Below are 23269 nucleotides of genomic sequence, written 5' to 3' on the forward strand. Positions count from 1 at the left end.
ATCACGTGAAGGCCAGAGACATCAGGAGGACAGACACGTCTCTGTTTGTGCCTGAGGGACTAACAGTCTTTATTACATTATCCAACATGATACCAGCCTGTTCTCGTCTGTTCCGCTCCCTCTCCCTCCCTGTCTTCTGCTCCGATCCAAAACCTTTTGCATTCATGGGCCTCCTCCAGAAAAAGGATTTGGTGGGTTGACGTCAATTTAAAAAAAAAAAATGTAATTCAACACACACAATGTTTGCATCTAACCTTCGGCGAGTGAGATGATGAGCTTTGCCACATTTCTTTGTGTGAATGAAATGTACGTTGCAAGGAGGCCGTGCAAGCAGAGGATGGCGGGCGTACAAAGTGCAGGACTTAGAGGAGAAGTTTGGTTTAAGGTGAGGGCAACATTATGGCTTGTTCTGATACAGATGTTACATTAACATTTCACCAGCATCACAATCTTTTCCTAACATTAACCAAGATCTGCCAGTGCCTTAACGTAATAGAAAATATTGTAAGATTGCCTGTATTGTGAAAGGAATGATAAAAATGAGTTGTCATTGTTACGTTCAGTATCATAATGGCGACTTGCAAGACATTTCCTCGTTTCTGTCACCCTTCAAATGTAATTGTTGCAATAATTTGGTTGTATCAAAACATCATTTCTGGAAGACAGGGCGGACAAATGCATCATCATGCACTCATCCCTGTCCATGTTACTTTAAAGAATGAAGGGTTGTTGATCTTGAAGAAGGCCTGAGATGTGAAACAACATCAGCTTAGAAAGAAAAAGACTGCAAGAAAATCACTGCAGCAGTTAACCTGTAATATTCTCCTATTAACTTGTGTCTTCCTATGTCCCAAATCACTACCTTCTTGATATGTATTCTTACATGAGTCTTACTTCCGACCGACGAAAAAAATGAAACTCCATCAACTCCACCATAACGGAGAGGGAAATAATGTACAGTGAAATACTTGGAAAAGGCTTCTTTTTCCCCCCAGCAGGCATTTTGACATGTCATATAGCAGGAAAAGCATTGCTGTTACTAGTAACATAAATGATGCCTCTGTTTCATTCAAGTGTCAAGTCGTGACGGTCAGACAACCAGCCACCATTCACAGTGCCAGTCTCCCCAAACTGAAGCAGCTACAAAGAACTCAGCTGCTGTTCTGAAAAAAAATCATTTTTCACCATTTTGTTTTTCCTATTCTACCTATTAAAAACATCCCCCAAAAACATCCATGGCAAGTTGTTGGCCTCTCGTGACCTTAGACATATTTTAAAACGCGTTATGCCAATATAAAGATTTATTACATAATGATGGTTTTATTCTGCCTTGTTGAGTTCATTTCAGTGCTTTGCTTTATAATTGTCTGCGATGCTGGTTTTGAGACGGGCTTCAGTATACGGATCAACGTCATTAGCACAAACCAGTACCAATGGGTGGAAGGCAGATTCGACTCTCTGCGTCACACTCCATAGTGTTTGCAAAGCTCTTTTTGTATGTGTTTTTACATAACCTCGTACTCAGAGGCGGACTCAGGATGTTTGAGGGGGCAGGGGCTGAAAATATAAGGAGGGGCACCCAGCTGTATGCGGTGGGGCACCGGCACGCAGAGAGTCAGGGTGAATTTATAGTGAAGACAAGTCACTATCAAGATTTATCCACCACGGGGGGGCAGCCAACAGGGCACTTTAGCAGCATTATATTCTTTTTTTTTTTCCAAACATGGAGGCACCGAGGTCATTAAACTTCATCTTTCATTTTCTTCGACATATTCTGTGTCATGTCAAGCTTCCTGTTTGCAGTCTTTTAGCAATGTATTGATTTCTTTCAAATGTGTGCTAAAGGCAGGGGGCAGGGCGGAACAGCAGCGTTTCATTACTCTTCAAAATCCATTAACATCCATTTGTCCATTGTAACTCCTCGCCAAACGCACAGAACAAGGGCGCACACACTTCTCCACAGGGGCTATACTAACCTTTCAAGCCAACCTGAATGTGTCCCTCCTGCTTTTGAAAGCCGTAATTGACACTTTGATTAGGTCTTCTGCGGCCTCGGGCCGTGGCTTAAGGAAAACGGCTAATGCATTAATGCTTGTTTACGCCTCCACAAGTGCCCGCCATCTCCTGAATCTGCTTTCAATCAAATAGCCAACAAGCCAGGTGAGGCATAAAGTGTGTGTGTGTGTGTGTGTGTGTGTGTGTGTGTGTGTGTGTGTGTGCGTGTGTGTGTATGTGTGTGTATGTGTGTGTGTGAGAAATACTTTTTACAGGAAATGTACAAGAAAATCACCAAAAGAGAAAAAGAGACATAGATGGAGCGAGCAATAAAGTTTAGTCAGTCTAAGCTGATTGTCTTTGATAATGTCCATGGTTGAATTTGGATCAATTAGGGGCTGGCAGATGTGCAGAATCATGGTTGACCCCAGGGCTTAAAGGACACAATCCAATTTTCCCCAACAAATGTAATACCATTAGGCCGGATAAAAACAGACAACTCGCAAGGGAGGAGTCTCTTAAAAACCGGGGAAGGGGGAACAAGACGGAGCAGTTGTTCGGAGGAAAGAGACAGCACCCACGAGGGCTTGGAAGCAGAGAAACCTGAAGACTGAGAGGTTAGTCGAACTTTTCAGGAAACGAGGGCCTGAGAGGATAGGGGGAAAAAAATGGGAAGAAGAGAATAAACAAGCTCGCCTGACCACTGTGGAGAGAGTCTGCTGAGGCCAGAAAAGCAGAGCAGAGCTGACGGGGCAAAAGAGAACCAGAGCGCGTTGGAGTTTGGGGACTTGGAGCTCTCGCAAGAAGAGAACAAGCAGAACAAACTCTCCTCTCAACTCTCTGGGCTGAACTCTGATTCAACTTCGACTGACGAGGCTGAAGAAGACTGACAACAAGACATGAGGATCTTCAGCAAGAACCTCCGCCTCCAGGACGTCACCATCATGTACCTCACCGGCCTGGCTGCTCTGATGGTCATCTTGGTAGCTTCGTATCAGGCGCCTGGCAATGCTGTGGAAGTGACCGACCTGCAGACCCCCTCCAGCCGTCTCCCTCCTCTCCCCATGCCCTTCCGCGTGCCCCTCGACCCACGCGGGGAGCTCCAGCTGGCCTGGAACGTCAGCTACGCCAACCAGGAGGTTTACATGGAGCTGAGGGTGGCAGAGCTTAAAAACGGCGTGGTGCTGGGGATGTCGGACCGCGGGGAGCTGACCAACGCCGACCTGGTGGTGCTGTGGAACACAGGAACTAAAAGCTTCTTTGGGGTAACGTGTTTCAATCTGTTTAATCCTTCGAATGTTTCAACTTAAAAATGCTTTAATAAAACCAGCACAAGTCTTGCCTGTAAAAAGATGAGGATATCACGCGGCTTTCCAAACAGGAGGTGTAAAATCACTTTCTCACTCTCTCTGCCAGTTTTTCCTCCCTGAGTTCACTTGTCAGATTCATAAATGCAGAGGGATTACCTGAACGTCCTTAAGGAGCCGAGGTTTCCCTCCTCTCCTGTGTGTGCGGTCCCCAGGGCGTGAGATTGGTGGGGGGTTTTTTGCGCGAGGGAGCCCGGCGGACGGCTCGCTTCACGATCTCACAGCCACAAAGGATGTTATCGACCCCTGCTAATTGGAAATCAGTCAAACTGCACTAATAGCTCAAGTTCATCTGGGAATCATTAGCAAATATTAGCATATCAAAATTGAATCCTGCGCTGATTAAGACGTGTAAAACGCCTCATTTTCATTTTCACACACAAGACTTTTTCCCCAATACATGTTTCTGAAAAACAATTAATCGCTCAATAAAAATCCCATTTATGTTTTTTTTTTTTTCTTTTTTTTTTCCACATGCATTTCATCCTTAGGGTTAATGTGTAAAATATAAATGGGAAACAGGTTCAGGGCGGGTGCAGCAGAACATGATTAATTCAGATTTTTCATTGGAAACTGTATCTCTGCTGCATTATTAACAAAAGGACTGTATCAACAAACATCTGACTGGTTGATAAATGGAAGACGCGCGCGATCTTGAAGAGCCGCTTTTCTTTTTGTCACAATATCTGCAACAGTACAGGTCATACGTTCAGGGACAGCTTCTTAAATCCAAACTGTCCTTCCCCAGACTGTTACACATCACGGCATGATGGAGGACTCATCACTCATAGCTGCAGGTGTTAGCAGTTACTCTAATCAGCGCCTATAAATAAAATAAGTAAAATATTTGTGATTAAATAATAATATTAAGATGAATAGTAATATTAAAGATTGTGGATTAAAAATTCAAATTCCGAAAGCTAACATGTACAATATTGATAAGTCAATGACACAAACTCAACTCATATGAACTGAAATGTTGATTTGATAAACGGCATTTCCGCAAGTCAATAAACAAGCTGTGATCAGTCGCCAGAAGGCTGTTGAATTAATCCCTTGACTATGGTTAACGTCAGTAAGGGATGTAAATCTACAGAATAAATCTCATTATACATTAACGGCAATATGAACTGAGTAAAAAGTTAATGAGCTGAAAAATGATGAAGGGCTGACAATAAGTTCTGCCTGCGTGGGGTCCTGCTGTTGCATATTTATGACTGACTTTCACTTACATCCTTTATGTTGAGCAATATTACCCCAGATTATACTAAGCATTATTAATAAATGGTATGTTAATGTTAATCAGAATGTAGTTAATGTTATTTTGCTGTTAAACAATGAAATGCTTTATAGACAGGTAAATAACTACTGACTGATTTTGAATTAACCATATTAATGATGGCCTCCATAGCGTACATTTGGAGGCCATTTAAAATGACGTCTTTGCTTTTCATCACTGCGGCAGTAGTTAATGAAGTCATGCACAGCGGTGTTGCACAGCTTCTCGAGTTTCTTCAGCAGAGCACAGCCACTCGCCTCCATTTGTAACATTTTATTGACTTGCTTAGCAGAGATAGAAAAAAACAAAAAAAAAAAACCCAAAAAAGAAATCTCTGCCAGTAATGTCTGCTGCTGTGAGTGTGTGTGAGGCAGCAGGGAGCCTTGCAGGTCCCCGGAGGCCACAAACATGAAGGCTGTCGGACAGCTGATATCATGGATGGATGAAAGCAACACATAGTCTCAAGTCAGGCAGGTCCGTCCCGTTACACCAGCACATTGATTTCTGCGGGTACGTGACCCTGTTGCTCAAATAGCTATCCACAACTCTGGTGAGGTAGAACCCATATATCATGATAATCAAGGTTTTCTCTTTTTTTGCATTTTGGCACCATAGAATTAACTTGTATGTAATTAAGTGTAATTCATTTAAATTAATTAGTTAATCGGAGTAGCTTTGAACCCCGGATTCATTTTGGTTTCTAAGCTCAGCCCTGTTATCAGTTATGTTACCCAAATCCCAGTAGACAATCCCTTATCTTTATTATGACTCTCACATCACTGTGGAGTATTTTATTGGGAAATTGATCTTCTCCCTTCTTTCCAACTGTCTTCCTCTCCCTGTCCCCGTCTGTCTCTCTTTCCTCGAGGTTAAAACTACCAGCAGAGGAAATGTCACAGCTCTCTCTCTCTCTCTCTCTCTCACCCACACACACACAAACACACAGGCACGCACGCACACACACAAACGCTTCTTCTCACAAAGTCGGGCACATTTTAGATATGCTCCGCTTCATGGACTCCCCCAAAATCCCCCTTTTTTAAATCAATCTATTCAAATCAGGCCACGGAGATTTTGTCCCAACATAACATTCCAGAGATGAATAATTTTCTCTTTTCTCTCTTTCTTCTCTTCAGTCAGATGGCTTGAAGCAAATTTATGAGCACATACAGTATTTTTAGTGATACCAATTTGGTAGACAGTAAGTCACACTCAACCCCACTTAGAAAAAAAAGTAAGGACACTGTGTTACACATAAATATAGAAGAATATGTACCTTCTTCTTCTTCCTCCTCTCCTCCTCAGTCACAAACCAACTGTAAAGGTGCTATTCCCCATCTCCTGTATCAGAGTGTGATGTGGTCCACGAAAGCGATTTGGCTTCATAGCATCATTGATGGTTATTGTTTAGAATTTCACTCATATTAATAGATAGCCATCAGTAAAACATTTCCCAATATCTGACTGATATTTATCATGCATCTTTAACAAAATGCTCCGGCGTCCAGTGGGATCGGGTGTCAGCCAGGTGTAAATTTGATCCATACAAGCGGGACCACAATCTTAAGAAGAAATTTCACTCTGTACGGCAAAAGCTGCATGTAGTAAACGCTCACAGGTTGCCTCTAAATACAGAGGATTGGATGTCATTACACAGCTAATTCATCCAGATCACAGGTTGACGCCAGGTGTAATTGAGGCCAAGCACTTGAATCGCAAATGTAAAAAGAACTAGTAAGACCTGAACCATTTATAAGAGTGGCCGGTAACTATACCAGGGTACATATGGTACATGTGAGTGGTGTTGTAACACAAACCTGTTGAAATCACCTTAAACAAGTTCTTCTCAAGGATTCCAGCTTTACTGAGGCTCGGCAAAACTAGAACCGAGACTTTATACTTAACCCTAAAGACATCAAGACATGACTCTGTCTGTCAGCCACCTGCAGAGGTCATAGCTGCACACAGACATGCAACGCACATAACACATTCTGCCCACATGTATTTTTTTTTTAAGATTTATATATACTGTATGTATTTTTCGAAACTGTTGGTTCCAGGATCTTCGCAGTTTGTGTGGAACAGTTATATAAGAGGGACCGAGAAGGAGACAGAAATAAAGGGAGAGATGTTAGGTGCTATTCTGGACAGATATGAATGTGAGAAACATAACAGAAGCAGATAGACTGAGCTGCTGCGAAGCCTCCTGGCAGAGAAGTGGTGTCTTGTACAACGGGTTGGGAAGGTTTCACATCGTGAACGGCTACAGATTCATTGATTTAATTCCATTTATTCTATCAAAATCACTCCTTATTAATCCACTTAAACTGTGTTGTTTATGACGTAAATTGTGATATTTTAGCTCAAAGCTTCCTTTTTTGTGAAAATGTTGCTGCAAAATCTAACAACTTGTTTCTCTTTTCTACAGAAAATAGTTTGAAAACATGGTTGTCCGTTGATCATATTAACTTAAGCTCTCCAACCTGGCAACTTGGACACACAGCTCCCCTGATATGTACTCATTAACCCTTTAAACCCCAAGACCTTGGGGATTTTAACCCCAACCCTTAAGACATGCAGAACAACCACAGAGCCACTACTGCACTAATTATGAAAGAATATAGTCATATATCAAATTAAACAGCACAAGCTGGGCTACAATGTGTAAAAAACATGTTTATATGGCCAAAACACAGCTCCAACACTACTCAAATAAACCATGTGCTCTCAAGCTTTTGTTGTTTATTGCGGTTTACCACAGCTCTGTCAAGGTCATTATGTGCGTCTTCTCCGTCAGGACGCGTGGAGCGACAGCCAGGGCCACGTTTCATTGGACAGCCAGCAAGACTACGAGCTGATCAAAGCCGTGCAGAAACCTGACGGATACTACCTGCTCTTTAAAAGACCGTTCAGTACCTGTGATCCCAGAGACTATCTCATAGAGGTGTGTAAAGTCTTTCATCATCAGTGTGTGTGCTCATGTCAGGGGAGCAGAAGGTAGCTGATGTATGAATTTAAGCAGTACTGTGATGATGAAGATACTGTGCTCAAATTTTACTTTGGTAAAAGTGAGGTCATCTATACAAATACTCCCTAAAATGTATGATATTAATCATTCTTTGGAATTAAAATTACAAGTAAAAGTAAGTTCTACACAAGTTCTGTAAAATCTGGTGTACTCACTTGAGTAAATTACAGAGCCGATTACCTTAAAATTATCAAGTAGACTATTCATTTGCAAGTTGTGAAAGCTTTTCAGCTCAGCAGTGGTGTTGCACTCAGGGGCTGTGGGGGGCGCCAAATCACACAAAATGCCAATTTCAACATAATGTTGCTTTATCAAAATCTTTTTGACGTGTCCCCTCTTTGCCGACATAGACTGAAACATGTTGGAAGGTTAGCCTGCATGGTCAACAAAAGATACCCAGAAACCATGGAATGCATTAATAAAACATTAGTTCTGGCAGAATACTATCATTAACTGTCTCCCATCCTGTTTATCTATCCATCTTATTCATTTGTCACCTGTAAAGGACTTTAAACTGTACCAGCGTGTATGAAAAGCACTATACAAACCATGTATATAGCAGGATTTTCTCCTCCTATATTGACGTTATCCCTCCATTCTTACCCATGTAGGAATGTAAAGGGCGAGCACACATCTCGCTTTTATATGTCACACTCTGCCACAAGCCAGAATCACGTCTGTCAATCCTGAACTGACTGAACTTGACAGGTAACAGGTGGCGAGTAGAAGCAGATGACACTGGAGGAGGGCGGGAAAGATGGGGTTTGGGTGCGCGCATGTGTGTAACCTAGAGACAAGTGTGTTTGCACCGTGCCCATGTGTGCGTGGGAGGGTGTGTATCTGTGTTTTGTAGTATTTTTATTGCTCTGTGAAAAAAAAGGGGGGGAAAAAGGAATAAATCTGATCATGCGGAGTTCATGGTTTTCAGGTGTGGACATAAAAACCAGCCAAGAAACATTCATTATAATGATGACGGTTTCCATGGTACCACATCAGACCTCTAAAGTTGGAGACACAAAGCCAATGCTCATCACTATGACAACATAATGAAAAGCTTTCTGCGTTTGCCTGAGCAGGCATTTCAGCCAAATAATGATGATCATGAGAGACTATTAATCTGAAATACACGTCCCCCCCCCCCCCAGCTGCTTCAGTTCTGCTCCGTAGCCTTCAAGCATTCTCCATTTATTTGACAGGAAGGAACTGTGCACATCATCTATGGCTTCCTGGACCAACCACTCACCTCTCTGGAGCAGCTGAACCTGTCCCGGATCCACACCGGGCTACAGAGAGTGCTGATGCTGCGGCCCGACACGCCCTCACCCACACTGCCTCCAGATGTGCGGACGCTGGAGGTCCTGGCGCCGAACGTCATCATACCGAGTCAAGAGACCACCTACTGGTGCTTCATACAGAAGCTGCCTGAAAACATGCCCAAGAACCACATTGTTATGGTATAAAAGGCCTCTAAAAATGGAAACACTTAGTCTATTTACACACAGTGGAGAGTGGGTTGTTGCAGATGGAGATCGTGCACAGGCAGATATTATTGCTCCTTGTTTACCAGCTGGGCCGAACAAAACAAGGGCCGCATTGTCATTATTGGAGAGAAGAAACAAGATGAAAACACAACAAACACCTTGCATCCTTATTTTTGTCCTCTCAGAAATAGATTTGTTGTACATGATGTGATGATATTTGAGCAAAAAAAAAAAATGCACAGCAGAATAAGACGTAGAAGCTCCTGCACAATTTATCGGATTTAAATCATTTCAGAGATACATTCAGTGGTATACCTTCCCGAGGTTGCAACTTTAAGCCAGAGAAACAGAAACACGCAAACACGGCAACACCACTCTTTTCACTGCTATCTTTTTTCATCTCTCCCTCTGTGTGTGTGTGTCTGTCAGTATGAGTCAGTGATAACTCCAGGTAACGAGGCCATCGTGCATCACATGGAAGTGTTTGAATGTTCACCGGATGTCCGCGATGTTCCCGACTACAGCGGCTCCTGCGATGACAAGATGAAGCCGGGCAAGCTCAACTTCTGCCGCCACGTGCTGGCTGCATGGGCCATGGGTGCTGAGGTATGGTGGGAAACAGGCACCCACGCACATCCACTAGCTTCTGTCCTCGTGAGAACTTTCCACTGACCAAAGCGTGTAACAAAAAACAGTCCTATCCTCAGCACTTAACCAAATAGAACTTTGATGACCAAAACAAACCCTGAAGTTGCCCCTTGAGGATGGAACAATCGACCACATTGCCCTAATTTTGGAAACTACTTGGGACTCAAATCTATGGAGGATTGAATTGCCAAACTCAGACATAAATGAAGAAATATATAAATGATTCAAGAAATAAATCAATTTGCCAATATAATGCACTGAAAATAAAAGATAAAGCTGTAATATTCAAGAACCAATCAATTAACTGCTAACTAATGCTAACTGCATTCTGTTTATACATACATGACTGTAGCTGTCGTTAGCTTGTTAGCTTAGTTAGCCATGCAGCTAGCTGAGCCACTGGTGGTGGTGTTTACACTGCTAGCACAGAAGCTTTGGACTGCTAGGAGAAAGGTTTTCAGGCTCTGGGCTAGCTGGTTAGCAGAAACATCTATTAATGGCATTTTTATAAATCAATTAATGACTACATTGCTTTTTCAATGTAACTTTTGGTGTATTTAATGGCATATTTATTCATTCACTCAGCTATTTGTACATTTATTCATTTATTTATGATTTTGGCAGGTTCAGGCCACCATACGAATAAACTATCACAGAAACAACAGAGCATCCATTCAAACACCATCACATGGAGCCAGAAACACATGCGATGACAAGTTTTTCATACACATAACAGGTGTCTAATTGAAAAACTGTTGGAATGAGGCCTCATTTTGGCCCAGTCCTCACGCCTATTATAACAGATAAACAAAAACTCCCTTGCGAGTAATATACAGGCCTATAACTGTGAGCAGAGAACCTTGTAAAGATAATCCCACACACACACACACACAGCACAAGTCTATTAAGAGCTTGGTGACAGTCTGTGTGTGGGAAGCACCCTTAAATGCAAATATTCGCAAACTTGCTCAACACAAACACGACTGAAAACCACATATTTATGTTCATTAGGGCTGCGGCTACCACAGTTATTTTCATTATCAATTTATCTGCAGATTGTTTTCATGACTAATAGATTAATCAGTCTCCTGGAGCCCAAAGTGACGTCTTCAAATTGTTTCTTTCGTCGAATCAACAGTCTAAAACCCAAAGACTCCTCATTTACTGCCATAAATGACAAAAAAATCCCAACATTTAAGAAGCAGACATTATTGCTTGAAAAATGACTGAAATGATTAGTCAGTTATGGACATTTTGGACAACCAATTTTCTTTCTATCAACTAATCGGTGAATCCTTGCAGCTCTACTTCACATTAGGAGCTTAGAAAGAGGCGCATCCACAGTTTTCACCATTGCTAATAATCTTACTCAAGCGACTCATTCTATCCTGGCTACTTAAAGAAAATCAGCTAGCCAGACCAAGCGAGGGAGCAGGGGGGACAATCGCCCCTCCTGGTGCCCCCATGTCTGGACGAACATAGCAAAAGTGTCCTCCCGATTGCCCTCTATTGTAAAAGGTGGCATTCCAATGGTAAAAAAAAAAAAAAGAAAAAAAAAAAGCAGAAAGCAGTCCATTATTTAAACCGTTTCTTTTCATGCGTTCAACTTTCTGAATCTCAGTTCTGTTTCGAGGCAGAGCTCCACACTGAAACAGTGGGTGCAGGCGAAACGCACCTGTTCCTACAGCGAGAGAGTCGGTCACTCACGTTACCAGGCCTTAAATCACCCCGCTTATGCGCCATGGCTACCAACCAGCCGGCTGACCAAGCAAGCGCGCTGCTCGCTAGTCACATAAAGCAGGGAGGACAGGGAGCGGCGAGCCTGTCACCATATTTCTCTGCTCTGCTCCCCGCTGTATCGCAGCCAGCCTGGCCCCTCTCTGATTGGATTATCTGCCAGCCAAACAAAAACAAGCAGGATGCCTTCTGTGAGCTGTGAGCTGTGAAGACAAGATTAGGTGGGAAATATTCAGGCCTCTTTCATCACCTCTTAATAGTGTTGTTTCATTCTCCGCGGCACCGCATCAGAAGGGAAACGTGGCCTCACGAAAGAATAAAAATAAAACAAAAGCACACAAAACAAGAGGGAAAGAGGGGACGAGTGGAGGAAGTTTGAAAAAGGAGTGGGACAGCAATGTGCGACACCGTCAGAATGTGGAGAGCGAGGACAGCACCCGACAGAATAGGAGAGGTGCGCGTGTGCAAGTCTCTGAGGATTTCGCTTCTACGACATGATTAAATAAAACAGTTCTGTTCTTCCATTACAAACTGAACGCATCAGCAGAAGTGGCTTAGGGTGAAAACACATATGATGATTAGAGATTGAATCGAGACTCCTCAGTAACAGCGCAGAGATTTGACGCCCATGGGGGCCAGCAGTGGCTCGGAGGTTCTTTTTTTTTTTTTGCTATGAGAAGCAGAACGGTTCAGGATCAGAAGAATGAACGGGGACGAAAAAAAAAGGGAAAATGCACCTCACCGGTTCAACCAGCATCCCTGGGGGAGTCTTCATATACAATCTTACTCGGTGCAGAATTAATCAATAAAAGTTTTTTTGAGGCAGCTCATAGATCCCCAAGGGCGTCGAAGACATTTAAAGCCAAGATTGAAAGATTGAAATCTATTCAATTTCCTGTTTCATTCTCGGTTTAAACTGTTTATGTCGGTCTTACAATCTGCTGCCGTTACTATTTCAAATCCTGTGGGTGGTTGGGAGTTTTTTAGTGGACGCGTCTTTATTTTTAGACTGCACCATTAAAATTAGCGAGGTTATTACCTCTGAGGGCTGGGCCAAAAGGTGATATTATTGTTGCTTATAAGTGACACTGACAGGGGATCATGTCTGACAGGGACGGCTCACCCTATTGTCGCCCTCACTCCCATTACTATTAGTCTCTAAAATTGCCTGAGTTTTACCTTAATGCGCAGAAGTTACAGTGTGTGTGTGTGTGTGTTTTGTGTTTGCTTGCAGGCCTTCTACTATCCTCCCGATGCAGGGCTACCTATGGGTGGACCAGGTTCCTCAAGGTTCCTTCGTCTGGAGGTCCACTACCACAACCCTCTCCTTATATCTGGTGTGTACAGTGCACACATGAACACAACTGCCTGATCAGGAGTATTGTCACACATCTTGTTCTTTGACTTTTACACACACACACACAGACCACATACGCAACTGGATTTCCCGCACCCGTTTCGATGAGCGCCAGGCTTATCTGCAGCTGAGAGATTCATTATACATTTTCCAGATGTACCTTTTGATCTCGCCTGTGCGAGTCGCTGAAGCCTTTGCCTTACTTATCCCGACATGACCTCACAATACACACACTTCTTCGAATTCGCTACACATCTTTTTGTTTGAGTTTTGCTCTGTTATGATCATCGTATCTCCCTCCAGGCTTCCCAACAGAGACAGAGAAAAACACAGAAATGCATCACCTTAAAATCCCTGACAGGAATACCCAAGTCAGAGTAATAGCAACACCAGCGTCCTCGGTGATCTTGATTTGTTTTCAGGCACGGAGCATTTTAAGCCTTTGTTAGAAGATTGAGAGTAGAGATATAAGAGGAATTACGGGGCGAGAGAGATTGGGGATGATAAAGCCCCGAACTGAACCCCCGGCCCATCAGGAAACATCCTGTTGCCGACCAACTAGCCCACAAACAAGTGTGTGCAATGGAGTGTCTGGGTGTATCAAACTCCAACATACTCAAATGTCCAGTGGATCAACTTCAGTCAGACATTTGGTCCAAAACACAGAACTGAACGCTGATGAAATTGCGACAAACTGTTATCGCTTTTTCATGTTTTTTTCCGTCAAATAACTCCAATATTTGAAAGCAAAATGTCTTCACACTGCAAACAGAGTTGTTATTTATTAACACCGCATTTGACCAGTTCTGAGCTTCTGTGCCCACCCTGGTGCCTGCAACAGCCAACGAGGGGACGAACATTAACTATCAAGTTGCAGGGGTTTTTTTTGTGCTTTGCAGGCATAGCAATTCTTGTCTTTTAAAATCCTTACGTGACATTTTAACTTTGTAGAGCGTTATAGTTACCTTTTAAAATCTTCTGTTGCTCTAAAGATGGGCAGCACCTGATTTTTCATTAATTCCTTTTTAAGTACTGTATCACCTGGTTTAGTGCAAATTTATTCTGGCTGGTGTTTTAATGTGTTCTTCTGGTAAACTGCCGGCTTGTGACATATTTTAATATTCCATGACATCCCTCTTGCAGGCCATCGTGACTCATCAGGGATTCGGTTGCATTACACCCCCAGTCTCAGGCGGTATGATGCAGGGATTATGGAGCTGGGCCTCGTTTATACTCCTGTCATGGCCATCCCACCTAAACAACACACCTTCTACCTCAGTGGATACTGCACCTCCAAGTGTACCCAGACTGTGTGTATACAAACATCATTTACTGCATTATTTATGATTCAAACGCTATACTGGGTGGACATTTCGGCTGGTGTGCCACATATTTTAAAAGTTTCAGTCTCTGCAGCACAGATATATTGGCTGGAGCTTGACCTTTCTGTCTGTCGGTGTATCTAGGCCCTGCCGCCGGGAGGAATCTATATATTTGCATCACAGCTGCACACCCACCTGGCGGGCCGTGGGGTGAGGACAGTTTTGGTGAGGGGAGGCAAGGAGCTGGAGGTGGTCCAGGAGGACCAGCACTTCAGCACTCACTACCAGGTGAGTAACAGCAGGCTCCAGTCGAATCGGAGGAGCTCGGCGCCGAGATCCACCTCGGTGCATTTCATGTAGTACTGTATTAGATTGAGGAAACAGCGAGATTCAGTTCACATCACACCGAGCTGTGTGCCGCTGGGACAAAGATCAGCCTCAACAAATAACTGAGAGATGAAGTCTGAAGTGAAGTCAAGTGAAGTATTTCCACTGACTTGTTTTACTGCATCCTTGAAATAAAAACCTGGCATTTCATTAGAATTGCTTCTCAAAATACCGCTTATATTTTACAGTGGGTGAACCATGTGCATATGCTGCAGAATTATTTGTGTTTAAGTTAAAATAGTGTCTATGTGATATTTAAGGAATTGGACAAATGTACGAATTATACAGTTTGGTCCATTACTTAAAAACTAATTTGCACATATTGCTAGTTTGAGCAGCTGAAGGCCTGAAATCCTAAATATTTAAGTATTTTTTAATATTTCAAAGAAATACCATGCCCAGTGGTCAATACTATAGATGCAAATCTTTAAATGCAATATTTAAAGCAATGGCTGATTAATTTCAAAAGACCAGTGTTATAAAAAAAAAGTACCCCAAAGTTTTACTGGTTTAAAAGTAAAGATGTTGTGTTAAGATATGATTTTAGTAAAAGTGAAAGTCACTCATACAAATACTACTTGAGTAAAGCATCTTTAAGTATCTCATAGAAAGTATCATGGTGGAAAATAAAGAATATTAAATTTATATGTTGACGTGTATTTTACTGTACACAATGTGTCCACCAATCACAGGCCTGATCACATATCAGATGAGATTTTAAGTGTTTTCATGATTATAAGAGTTATTCATTTTTTAAAATCTGATTGCAGATAAATCAAATGTATTTAAAAAGGTAAACAAACAATACTTATCTCCAAAATGTATTGCAGTGGAAGTACAATGCAACTTAGCCATTGAGTGACATCATTCCAGGCAATTTGACCGAGTACATGCAGCTTCCTCTGGAGCCACAAAAAGCTTGAAACTACTTGTATCAGTACTACAGTAGTACTCCACAAGACCTGTAACTAGGGATGTATACCGAGGACCGGCATACAAACGATACAAACTTAACAACAAACTCCGTGACTTGAATCGCAGAATCGAAACCGGCTGCTGCTGCCAGGCGCTAAAGTCTTAAACGTTAGCCAGGCTGCTAACTTTACTTTGTTACAGCAATCAAACACTCTGCACTCTCCTATAGCTTCATACTTTGCGCACACTCCAAGTGTTTGGTGATGTTACTTACCCCGAATTTCCACTGGATACTGCCCGCTGCATTACAGCTCCGACCTACGTTAACGTGAGCCCGCCGCGGCGCAGAACGGTAGGCAGCAGGCGTCGCAAGGCCGAGGAGTCTCTGCGATAATCACGTAATCACTGTCGACCGCAGTTATAGGTTTATGTTATAAAACCACAACAGGAAGTGTTCCCGACCGAAGGACATTAGAAGAACTTGTGTTTGTCCCTTTTTTTTTAGATTTGTGTGCTGGTGTCAACACGGAGTGATTTATTTTGAAATGTAACCGGATGTTATATTGTTATTTCTGTGCTTGACTTCCTGTCTGCTCGGTGCTAAATTCAGCAGACTTGCTGCGTCGTGCTCCGGCATCTGCCAGATTTTTATATCTGGTCCTGGTTATGTGTTCAGGAGTATTTGTAATTGCATAGTTTCTGTTCTCTTGAAGCTTTGTTATTACCTTGTGGTACTAAAAATAAGGTTGAATCTTTTAACATCTTGTAAAGTCTTTTTTTTTTTTTTTTTTTTTACACAAAATTACATGTTGTAGTATCGATAAGTGTATCGATAAGTATCGGCACCGATAAGGAGTATCGGTATCAGTATCTGTATCTATAAATCCTAACGAAATCCATCCCTACGTGTAACATTGGTGGAGTTACCCTTTACGTGCAGTATTTAGTAGTAGATGTACTTCACTTCCTTAAACAGCTGGGCCCTGTAGTTTTTAGTTACTCAAACAGGAGCAAAGAGTGCATTTTCTTGGGGACTATGTTCAGTGGCAGATTAATCCATGTTTGGTGCTCTGGTGAGTATCTTGAGCAAATGACAAGAACACATGTTCACTAAAACAATATGGCAGAGAGGAGTGAGCAGCTCAGGCTTTGCCATTAATGTATTCTAAAAAACAAAAACAAACAAACAAACAAACAAACAAAACAACAACAAAAAATAACCCCTTTTCTCAAGTGTTGGTTATAAAAGTACACAGCATATTCTGCACATCTTTGTCCTACTTTTGACCGAATGCTTCCATTACTCAGCCAAACAATGATACTCATCTGAGCTCTTGTACAATCCAGTGACCTGCCAGTAAGGTTCAACATGAAAGTTGTGACCCTGCCAGGATAAGAAGTCCCAGTAACATCAATCATGACATGAATATGACATCAATTCAGCATCAGAACTGACAAACAACAACATTAGCATCATTGAGAGACGGCAGACAACATCTGTTGTGTTCTTTATTTATGCACCACATCCTGAGGCAGGTACGCACACATGCACACACACACACACACACACACACACACACCACAGAGAGCAGAGAAGGACATCTGCTACATGCCTGATAAAATCTCCAGCTGCTGTAGATGTCAGAATAATGTGGAGTGTACCTGTGTGGCGCTGTTGTTTCAGACCCTGCAGCCTCATTCAGCGTATGAGAACTTTATCAAACCATCCTCAGCAAAGCTAATAAGACAATTTCACACATGCCCAGCTAATAAGTATGAAAGCTGCCTTCAAGGAAATCATCAAGAGCAGCCCAGTATTTCATCTTTTTGTGTTTGAAATAAATGTTTATAATTATACCTAAAATTGAGATGCTAGGGAGGAAAATTCAAATGTAAGCAGTGGCGACAAGGAACTAAATCCACTAAGATCATTGTCAGTGTTGGAAAATGACAAATCGTCACTGTAATCACATTATCACATCACTGCCTTATTTCCAGGTTTGGTGATTACAAGTCCAAACACAGAGATGGCAGAACAGGAAGCCCGTCTAATCTACTGTTTCTATTTCTCTCTTCTGGCTCACAGACAATCCGGGTTCTGAGGAAAATGGTGAACGTTTTACCCGTGAGTACAAAATGGATCACTGCGCATTTTTAATAACCAAAGACACAGATTTTAGTTTTCCACTGTGCAGATTTAATATTCAGAGTGTTGTCTGACAGGCAGACGTTTGCATTTAAAGGGACAATTCACCCCAAAACGGTCAATTCATATTTTTCCTCTTACAATTATTTATTTACAGGCTGTAAGTGTTGTCATCGTTTTAGCTAACTTCCTGTCAGTTAGCAATGCTTTCCTTTCTCTTCTACTCAGCGCACTTGCATGACTCCTTTCCTTTTTTTTTTTTTTGCTTCGTGTTTTTTTTTGTTTTTGTTTTTTTATCACTTGGCCTGTTTGACAGTACAAGACAGAGCCAGGAGCACTGGAATTGGCAGCTTTCCCTGCTCCACCGTTGCCAGTGTGGGTACCAGAGCCAGCACTGTCCTGATTGGTTAAAGTGGGCGGGGATACCTGAGGAAAAAAAAAAATCTGGGCTTTGAGAGACAGTTGACACTTATCTTAAAAAGCAAATAACACTTACAGCAGAACTGAAATCTCAACCTGGTTACTCGAAGTAATCTACAGACCATGACAAGAGCAGATCCATGTAGGAACCTTTGTTTTTTTTTTAAATGATTTTTTTTTCTTTCCTCTTTTGAGCACCACGAGCACAGTGCCATCTAGTTATATCTGAGAGAAAAGAGAGATTTCCACGGCCAATACCTCCAAAACTAACACCAACACCACAGCAAATCTCCGGTGGATAAATAGCTCCATGGGTAGGATTTTGGGGGGGTGAACTGTCACTTTAAATGATTGATTTTAAACACCTTGCTGCTGGATGGGGTGCGTAAAATGGAGTGTTAATGGGAGAGACTGTAAAAAATAATCAGCTCTCAGGAGACAGACGAGATAAGAACACAGCAGCTGAGCTCCGTGAGGCAGAATGCTGCTCAGCAAACAACAGGCTCTCTTAAATAACTCATTTTCTGTCGGTAACCTTGAATTATCTCCTGCGCTGCCTTGCTAAACTTGAAATGAACCGCTGGGCGTGTTTGTGCTGGATTCTGCAGGGCGACGTCCTCATAACAAAGTGCACTTACAACACGGAGGACAGGAGCAAGCCCACAGTGGTGAGCAGCACACAATCAGGATACATTCATATCGCTGACGTTCATCTTGTCTGCAACAGCTGAGCCACGAGTATCGCTTCTCTAATCTCCCTCCATGTTTATTTTTTTCCTATATTCTCTTAATCCTTTCATCCACCTACATCCACTCCGTTCGTCTCCTCAGGGAGGTTTTGGCATCATGGAGGAAATGTGTGTTAACTACATTCACTACTACCCTCGAACTAAGCTGGAGCTCTGCAAAACCCACGTCGACACGGGATACCTGCAGAAATACTTCAGCTTCATTAACAGGTAGCACACGCACAGACCGCCTCTCCCTCCCTCAAATCACTCGCTTGTCGCCCCTTGTCCTTCATTCTCTCTTTTTTCATTTTGGATCTTCCTCTCCATCTTCTGTGACTAAGCAATTTTTGGTTACGGCATCCGTCCCTCCCCCTCCATCCTCCGCTCCCAGGGACCAGACTGATTACTTCTTTTAATCTCGAAAGCCAGATGCTTTGTCCTTTAAAGTGAAACTGTGTTCTCCAAATGGCAATTCGAACTGCTCTTTCTTTTCTTTTTTTTTTTCAATCCACGTCCTCCTTTCTCAATCACTTTGCCTCCCTCTTTTATCGACTTTCCTCCAACCTCCCTCTTTCTCTCTCTCTCTCTGCTCCCTCCAGGTTCCACGGAAACGACCGGTGTGTGTGTGGTGATGTTAGTGTGACGGAGCAGTATTCTCAGATACAGTGGGACACATTCGCTGGAGAGGTGCTGGACTCCCTTTACAATACGGCCCCTGTGTCCATGCACTGCAACCAGTCAACTGCACGCCTTTTTCCTGTAAGTCTAACACACACACACACACACACACACACACACGGATGCACGCGTGCTACAATCGACTGCCAAGCCGCCAATTAAAGCAGTTCAAAGGCAGATGTCAGTTGGACGCGGTCAGAACAGACAGCTTTTTAACTTTTAATATACACACAGATACACACACACACACACACACAACTAGATGTTTGAATTGGAGCGAATAAATCAATTACTGTTCAAGACTGTGTGGAGGCCTTGATCAAGTTGCTCTGTCTGAACGAAAAAAAGAAGCCTCTCCTTCTCCTTGATGTGTAACTTCAGCTGTGCAAGTGCAAAGTCACCTACACGAAGCGAGCTGATCTAGGTTTGGAAATCCAAGAAAGGATGAGGGCCGCGATAGGAAGCGCACACCGCCTCATCTCTTCATGCGTAGGTATATGAAGACGCTGCCAAGAGCTCTCATTGTAATTCACTTATTTCGTTAACTTCGGCCACAACGGGTGGTCCGTTTCATGTGCACTCCACTAACGGTGCGGCCGCTGGAAGGCAGTGGAAAAGACGCCGGCTACAACGGCTGTCAAGATATTTTGGGTGAAGCCGTCAAGCGTGAAATAATCTCAAAGTCATTCAGCAGACAGGCTCTCGCTCACATTGTAAGTCTTTGTGGTGTCGATACTGCAAGGAATGATGAGCAGTGCACCAAGTGCAGTACGGGCAGGAGCTCCCTCAAAAAAGTGGAGTTTATCAAAGAAAGTGACATTTCCATGTGTTTGGGGATTTTTAAAGCAGGCCTAGCTGCTATATAATACTGTGAAAGTATCAAAACATTCAGTCCATGGGGAAAACACTGATTTAGCATGTAGAAGAGCTAGACGCAAAGAGTGCGCCCATTCAAACCAATGAGAATTGCTCACCCAGCAGCAGAAAATAAGAACGTTTCCTGGTTTGCTGCTTTACTTCCTGGTTATGCGGGCCACGCCTGCGACCTTACCGCTCTGCCCTTAGACTTTTTGTAATCACTTTTTTTCTAAAATTAAGGAACTGTCCCTTCAAATGGCCTTACAGGACTTCTGTGAGGTTGTAATCATTAAGTCGTCCCCCAGTATAGCTAAGGTCACAAAAACACAGGCAGAGCCCAACACTGGGCCTATGAGAGCTGACCAACAAGAGCAGACTGGCCTTTTTTGGAGGGGGGCCTTACAGAGACAGGCTCTAAAAACAGAGTGTTAGGGCAGAGGATGAATAGAGGTGCTGCAGCAATACAGACAGACAGAAAGAAATACTGTGGCATTTCACACACAAATACACCAAACTGTTTTTATTCTATATGAATGAGGAGATTAATCAGAAAATAAATGGCTGATAACCTGAACAGAAATCAATCATCTTACATCAAAAAACTGTTAGAGAACTACTGTTCTGTTCAGGATCTTGTTAAAAAGCAAGGCAGCATCCTTTTCACAGTCCAAAAGCTGTCCCACTAAAATACACTTCAGAGCACAAAAAAATGCCATTCAGTCTATTTTTCCGCGTTTGATACATTGTACTCTGACAACTGTGCAGATATCTAATAAAGCCTGCTGTCTAAATATCAAGGACACCGCCTGCTTGTTTTGCCAAACAACCCATCACCAACATCATTTATCCGTTTCTGTTCAGGGGGACTGGGACAAACAGCCTGTACCGGTGGTTACCTCCATCCTTGAAAAACCTCGCTACCCCTGCGAGGGAGGAGCGCCTCCCACCAGCCAACCTCTCACACCCACGGTCTGAGTGAAGTGTTGGGGGGGGCATTACGGCGTGCTTCAGCCCAGGGAGACAGCACCGAATCTGGGGAAAAAGTTAAAGAAGCTTGCAGAATCTTACATGATTTTCATCTCTGCGTTTGGGGGGACAGACGACATTCTCCATTCGGTTTTCTGACACCTGCTGTAATTATATGCTTACATAAACTGTAAATCCACTGTCTGTGTTAATACGAGTGCACACATTTGTCATGTTTTAAAGCATTGGACGAGGGTGTGAAGTCTGACACCATCAGGACTGATCAGGATGTTATGCACCAAACGAAAACAAGTGTGACTAACTAATTGGCGCTGGGGACCAAAATGCAGTTGCTGATTTGTCCATTCCTTCTAATTTATTGTGTGCCCCATTATTTTGATCATCTCTAACAAGCATCATTAAGGCGGTAAGAAATATTACTATGTCATTTGAAGGAATCATTTCTCATTTCAGTATGTAATGGACATTTGTTAATGACGGTGGAAAAGAAAAGAAAAAAATCTTGGTATGGCAGAGTTAGGGTTTGTGGCACAACTTCACCAAATTCCAGGGTGGAAAAAAGTTTAAAGAGGTCAAACTTTAGCAGCACTTGTCATATACAGAAGAACTCGAGAACCAATGTGTTGAGGCTTGCGGCTGTCAGGATCATCATTAAAAATGTTAAGAAAAACATTGAATGAGGGTAGGAAGAAAGAAATACATCCAAAAGACAACCAGTCATATAGAGGGCATACACATATCCTTCAAAGAAGTACCTTCATATGTGGCTTGGTTAAATTAAAGGTGCAATATGTAAGACTTGTCAAACCTGTTGAATTAATACTCAAAACAAACAGAGGGGAACATATCACCAGAGTAACTGCTAACCTGCTGCTTCCAGCACTAGCACAAGACCTTGAGACAGGAATGGGCAGTGTCGGATGAGGGACAAGGGTCACGCCATATTTGGTCCATAAGTTAGAGAGATGGTCTTCAAGTTTGTGCAGAAGAGGCCTTAACCAAAATGTGCCCATTTAATGTAAACTCATACACACAACACCTTCATAAAAATATAGTTTATAAAGTGCTACGTACAGTAAGAGTAGAAAGAGCAACAAGATTCATCGTACACTGCTACTTATTTCCCTCTGTGCTGCTGTGTTACCAGCAAATTTCTCCCAAAGGGGATCGATAAAGGAACATCTTTGAGTTTATCTTTAAGCCATACATAAAAATACATAATTAAATAAATGATAATAAAACATAAATGAGAGAAGATCAACCTCTATAAACTTCATTAAAAGGTCCTCATTCGTGCACATAAACTTCACTTGAAATAAAATAGAAAATCCAAAACACGTTGGTTTTACAATAAACTGCTGCTCGAGCTTTGACCTCTTTAGAAAGAGAAAATATATATTCAGAGTTACTAAAAAATCTATGTAATTGTCATTGATCACCTTTATAATTTACCACTGTACTTTTTTTCCTACATGCCCCTGTGTGCCTGCATTATTTTTGTGTATTTAAATAATAAATGTTACAAAAAATGTTGGCAGTTAAAAATGAATTTATTAATACATGAAAAGCTGTGGACAGAATCATTGATACATATCCTTCCCCTGCTTATTTTCTCTCTTTGAATGAGTCAAAGAATTCTCTCAAGACAATTACGACAATAACAATAACATTCCCCAGAAGCATGTTTAAAAGTATTAATTTATCGTTTTTACATTTCAGAGTAGACTTCATCTGTTTTCTGTCTTTTGCAAGACATAAAGGAAGAGAAGGAGGAGAAATTCCGCATACTGAATTAGGAAAAAAAAACAAAAAAACAAAACAAAAATAAACCCAGAAACATCCGGACATGTTGTGGTAGAGGACCAGCAGTGATAGTGTTTTATCAGTCTGTTTCACATTTCCCACATAAATCTTGTTATTAACCTAAGCCACT

The 23269-nt window shown here is 42.3% G+C and overlaps 2 protein-coding genes and 1 long non-coding RNA gene across 3 annotated transcripts in view; 1 reads left to right on the forward strand and 2 right to left on the reverse strand.

The window, feature by feature from the left end:
• Positions 1-2676: 2676 nt before the first annotated feature.
• On the forward strand, positions 2677-22811 carry dbh (dopamine beta-hydroxylase (dopamine beta-monooxygenase)). Its single transcript, XM_037117968.1, has 12 exons — positions 2677-3260; positions 7439-7585; positions 8866-9123; positions 9580-9756; positions 12770-12872; positions 14036-14202; positions 14359-14502; positions 17603-17641; positions 18691-18750; positions 18914-19041; positions 19413-19572; positions 21211-22811. Exons 1-12 carry the CDS (start codon positions 2895-2897, stop codon positions 21322-21324), a joined length of 1863 nt encoding a protein of 620 aa, XP_036973863.1. The 5' UTR covers positions 2677-2894; the 3' UTR covers positions 21325-22811.
• Positions 8279-15835, reverse strand: LOC119030409. Its single transcript, XR_005078263.1, has 3 exons — positions 15791-15835; positions 8913-9091; positions 8279-8535 (listed from the first exon to the last, which is right to left on the reverse strand). It is a non-coding gene; the product is annotated as an uncharacterized LOC119030409 (long non-coding RNA).
• sardh (sarcosine dehydrogenase) overlaps positions 21246-23269 on the reverse strand; it is a 51984-nt gene continuing 49960 nt past the window's right edge. The window contains exon 23 of the transcript XR_005078262.1: positions 21246-21381. The gene's annotated coding sequence lies outside the window, so the exon portion shown is untranslated. The remainder of the gene's footprint in view (positions 21382-23269) is intronic.

This window comes from Acanthopagrus latus, chromosome 12 (assembly GCF_904848185.1).
Source record: "Acanthopagrus latus isolate v.2019 chromosome 12, fAcaLat1.1, whole genome shotgun sequence".
Lineage (NCBI taxonomy): Eukaryota > Metazoa > Chordata > Actinopteri > Spariformes > Sparidae > Acanthopagrus > Acanthopagrus latus.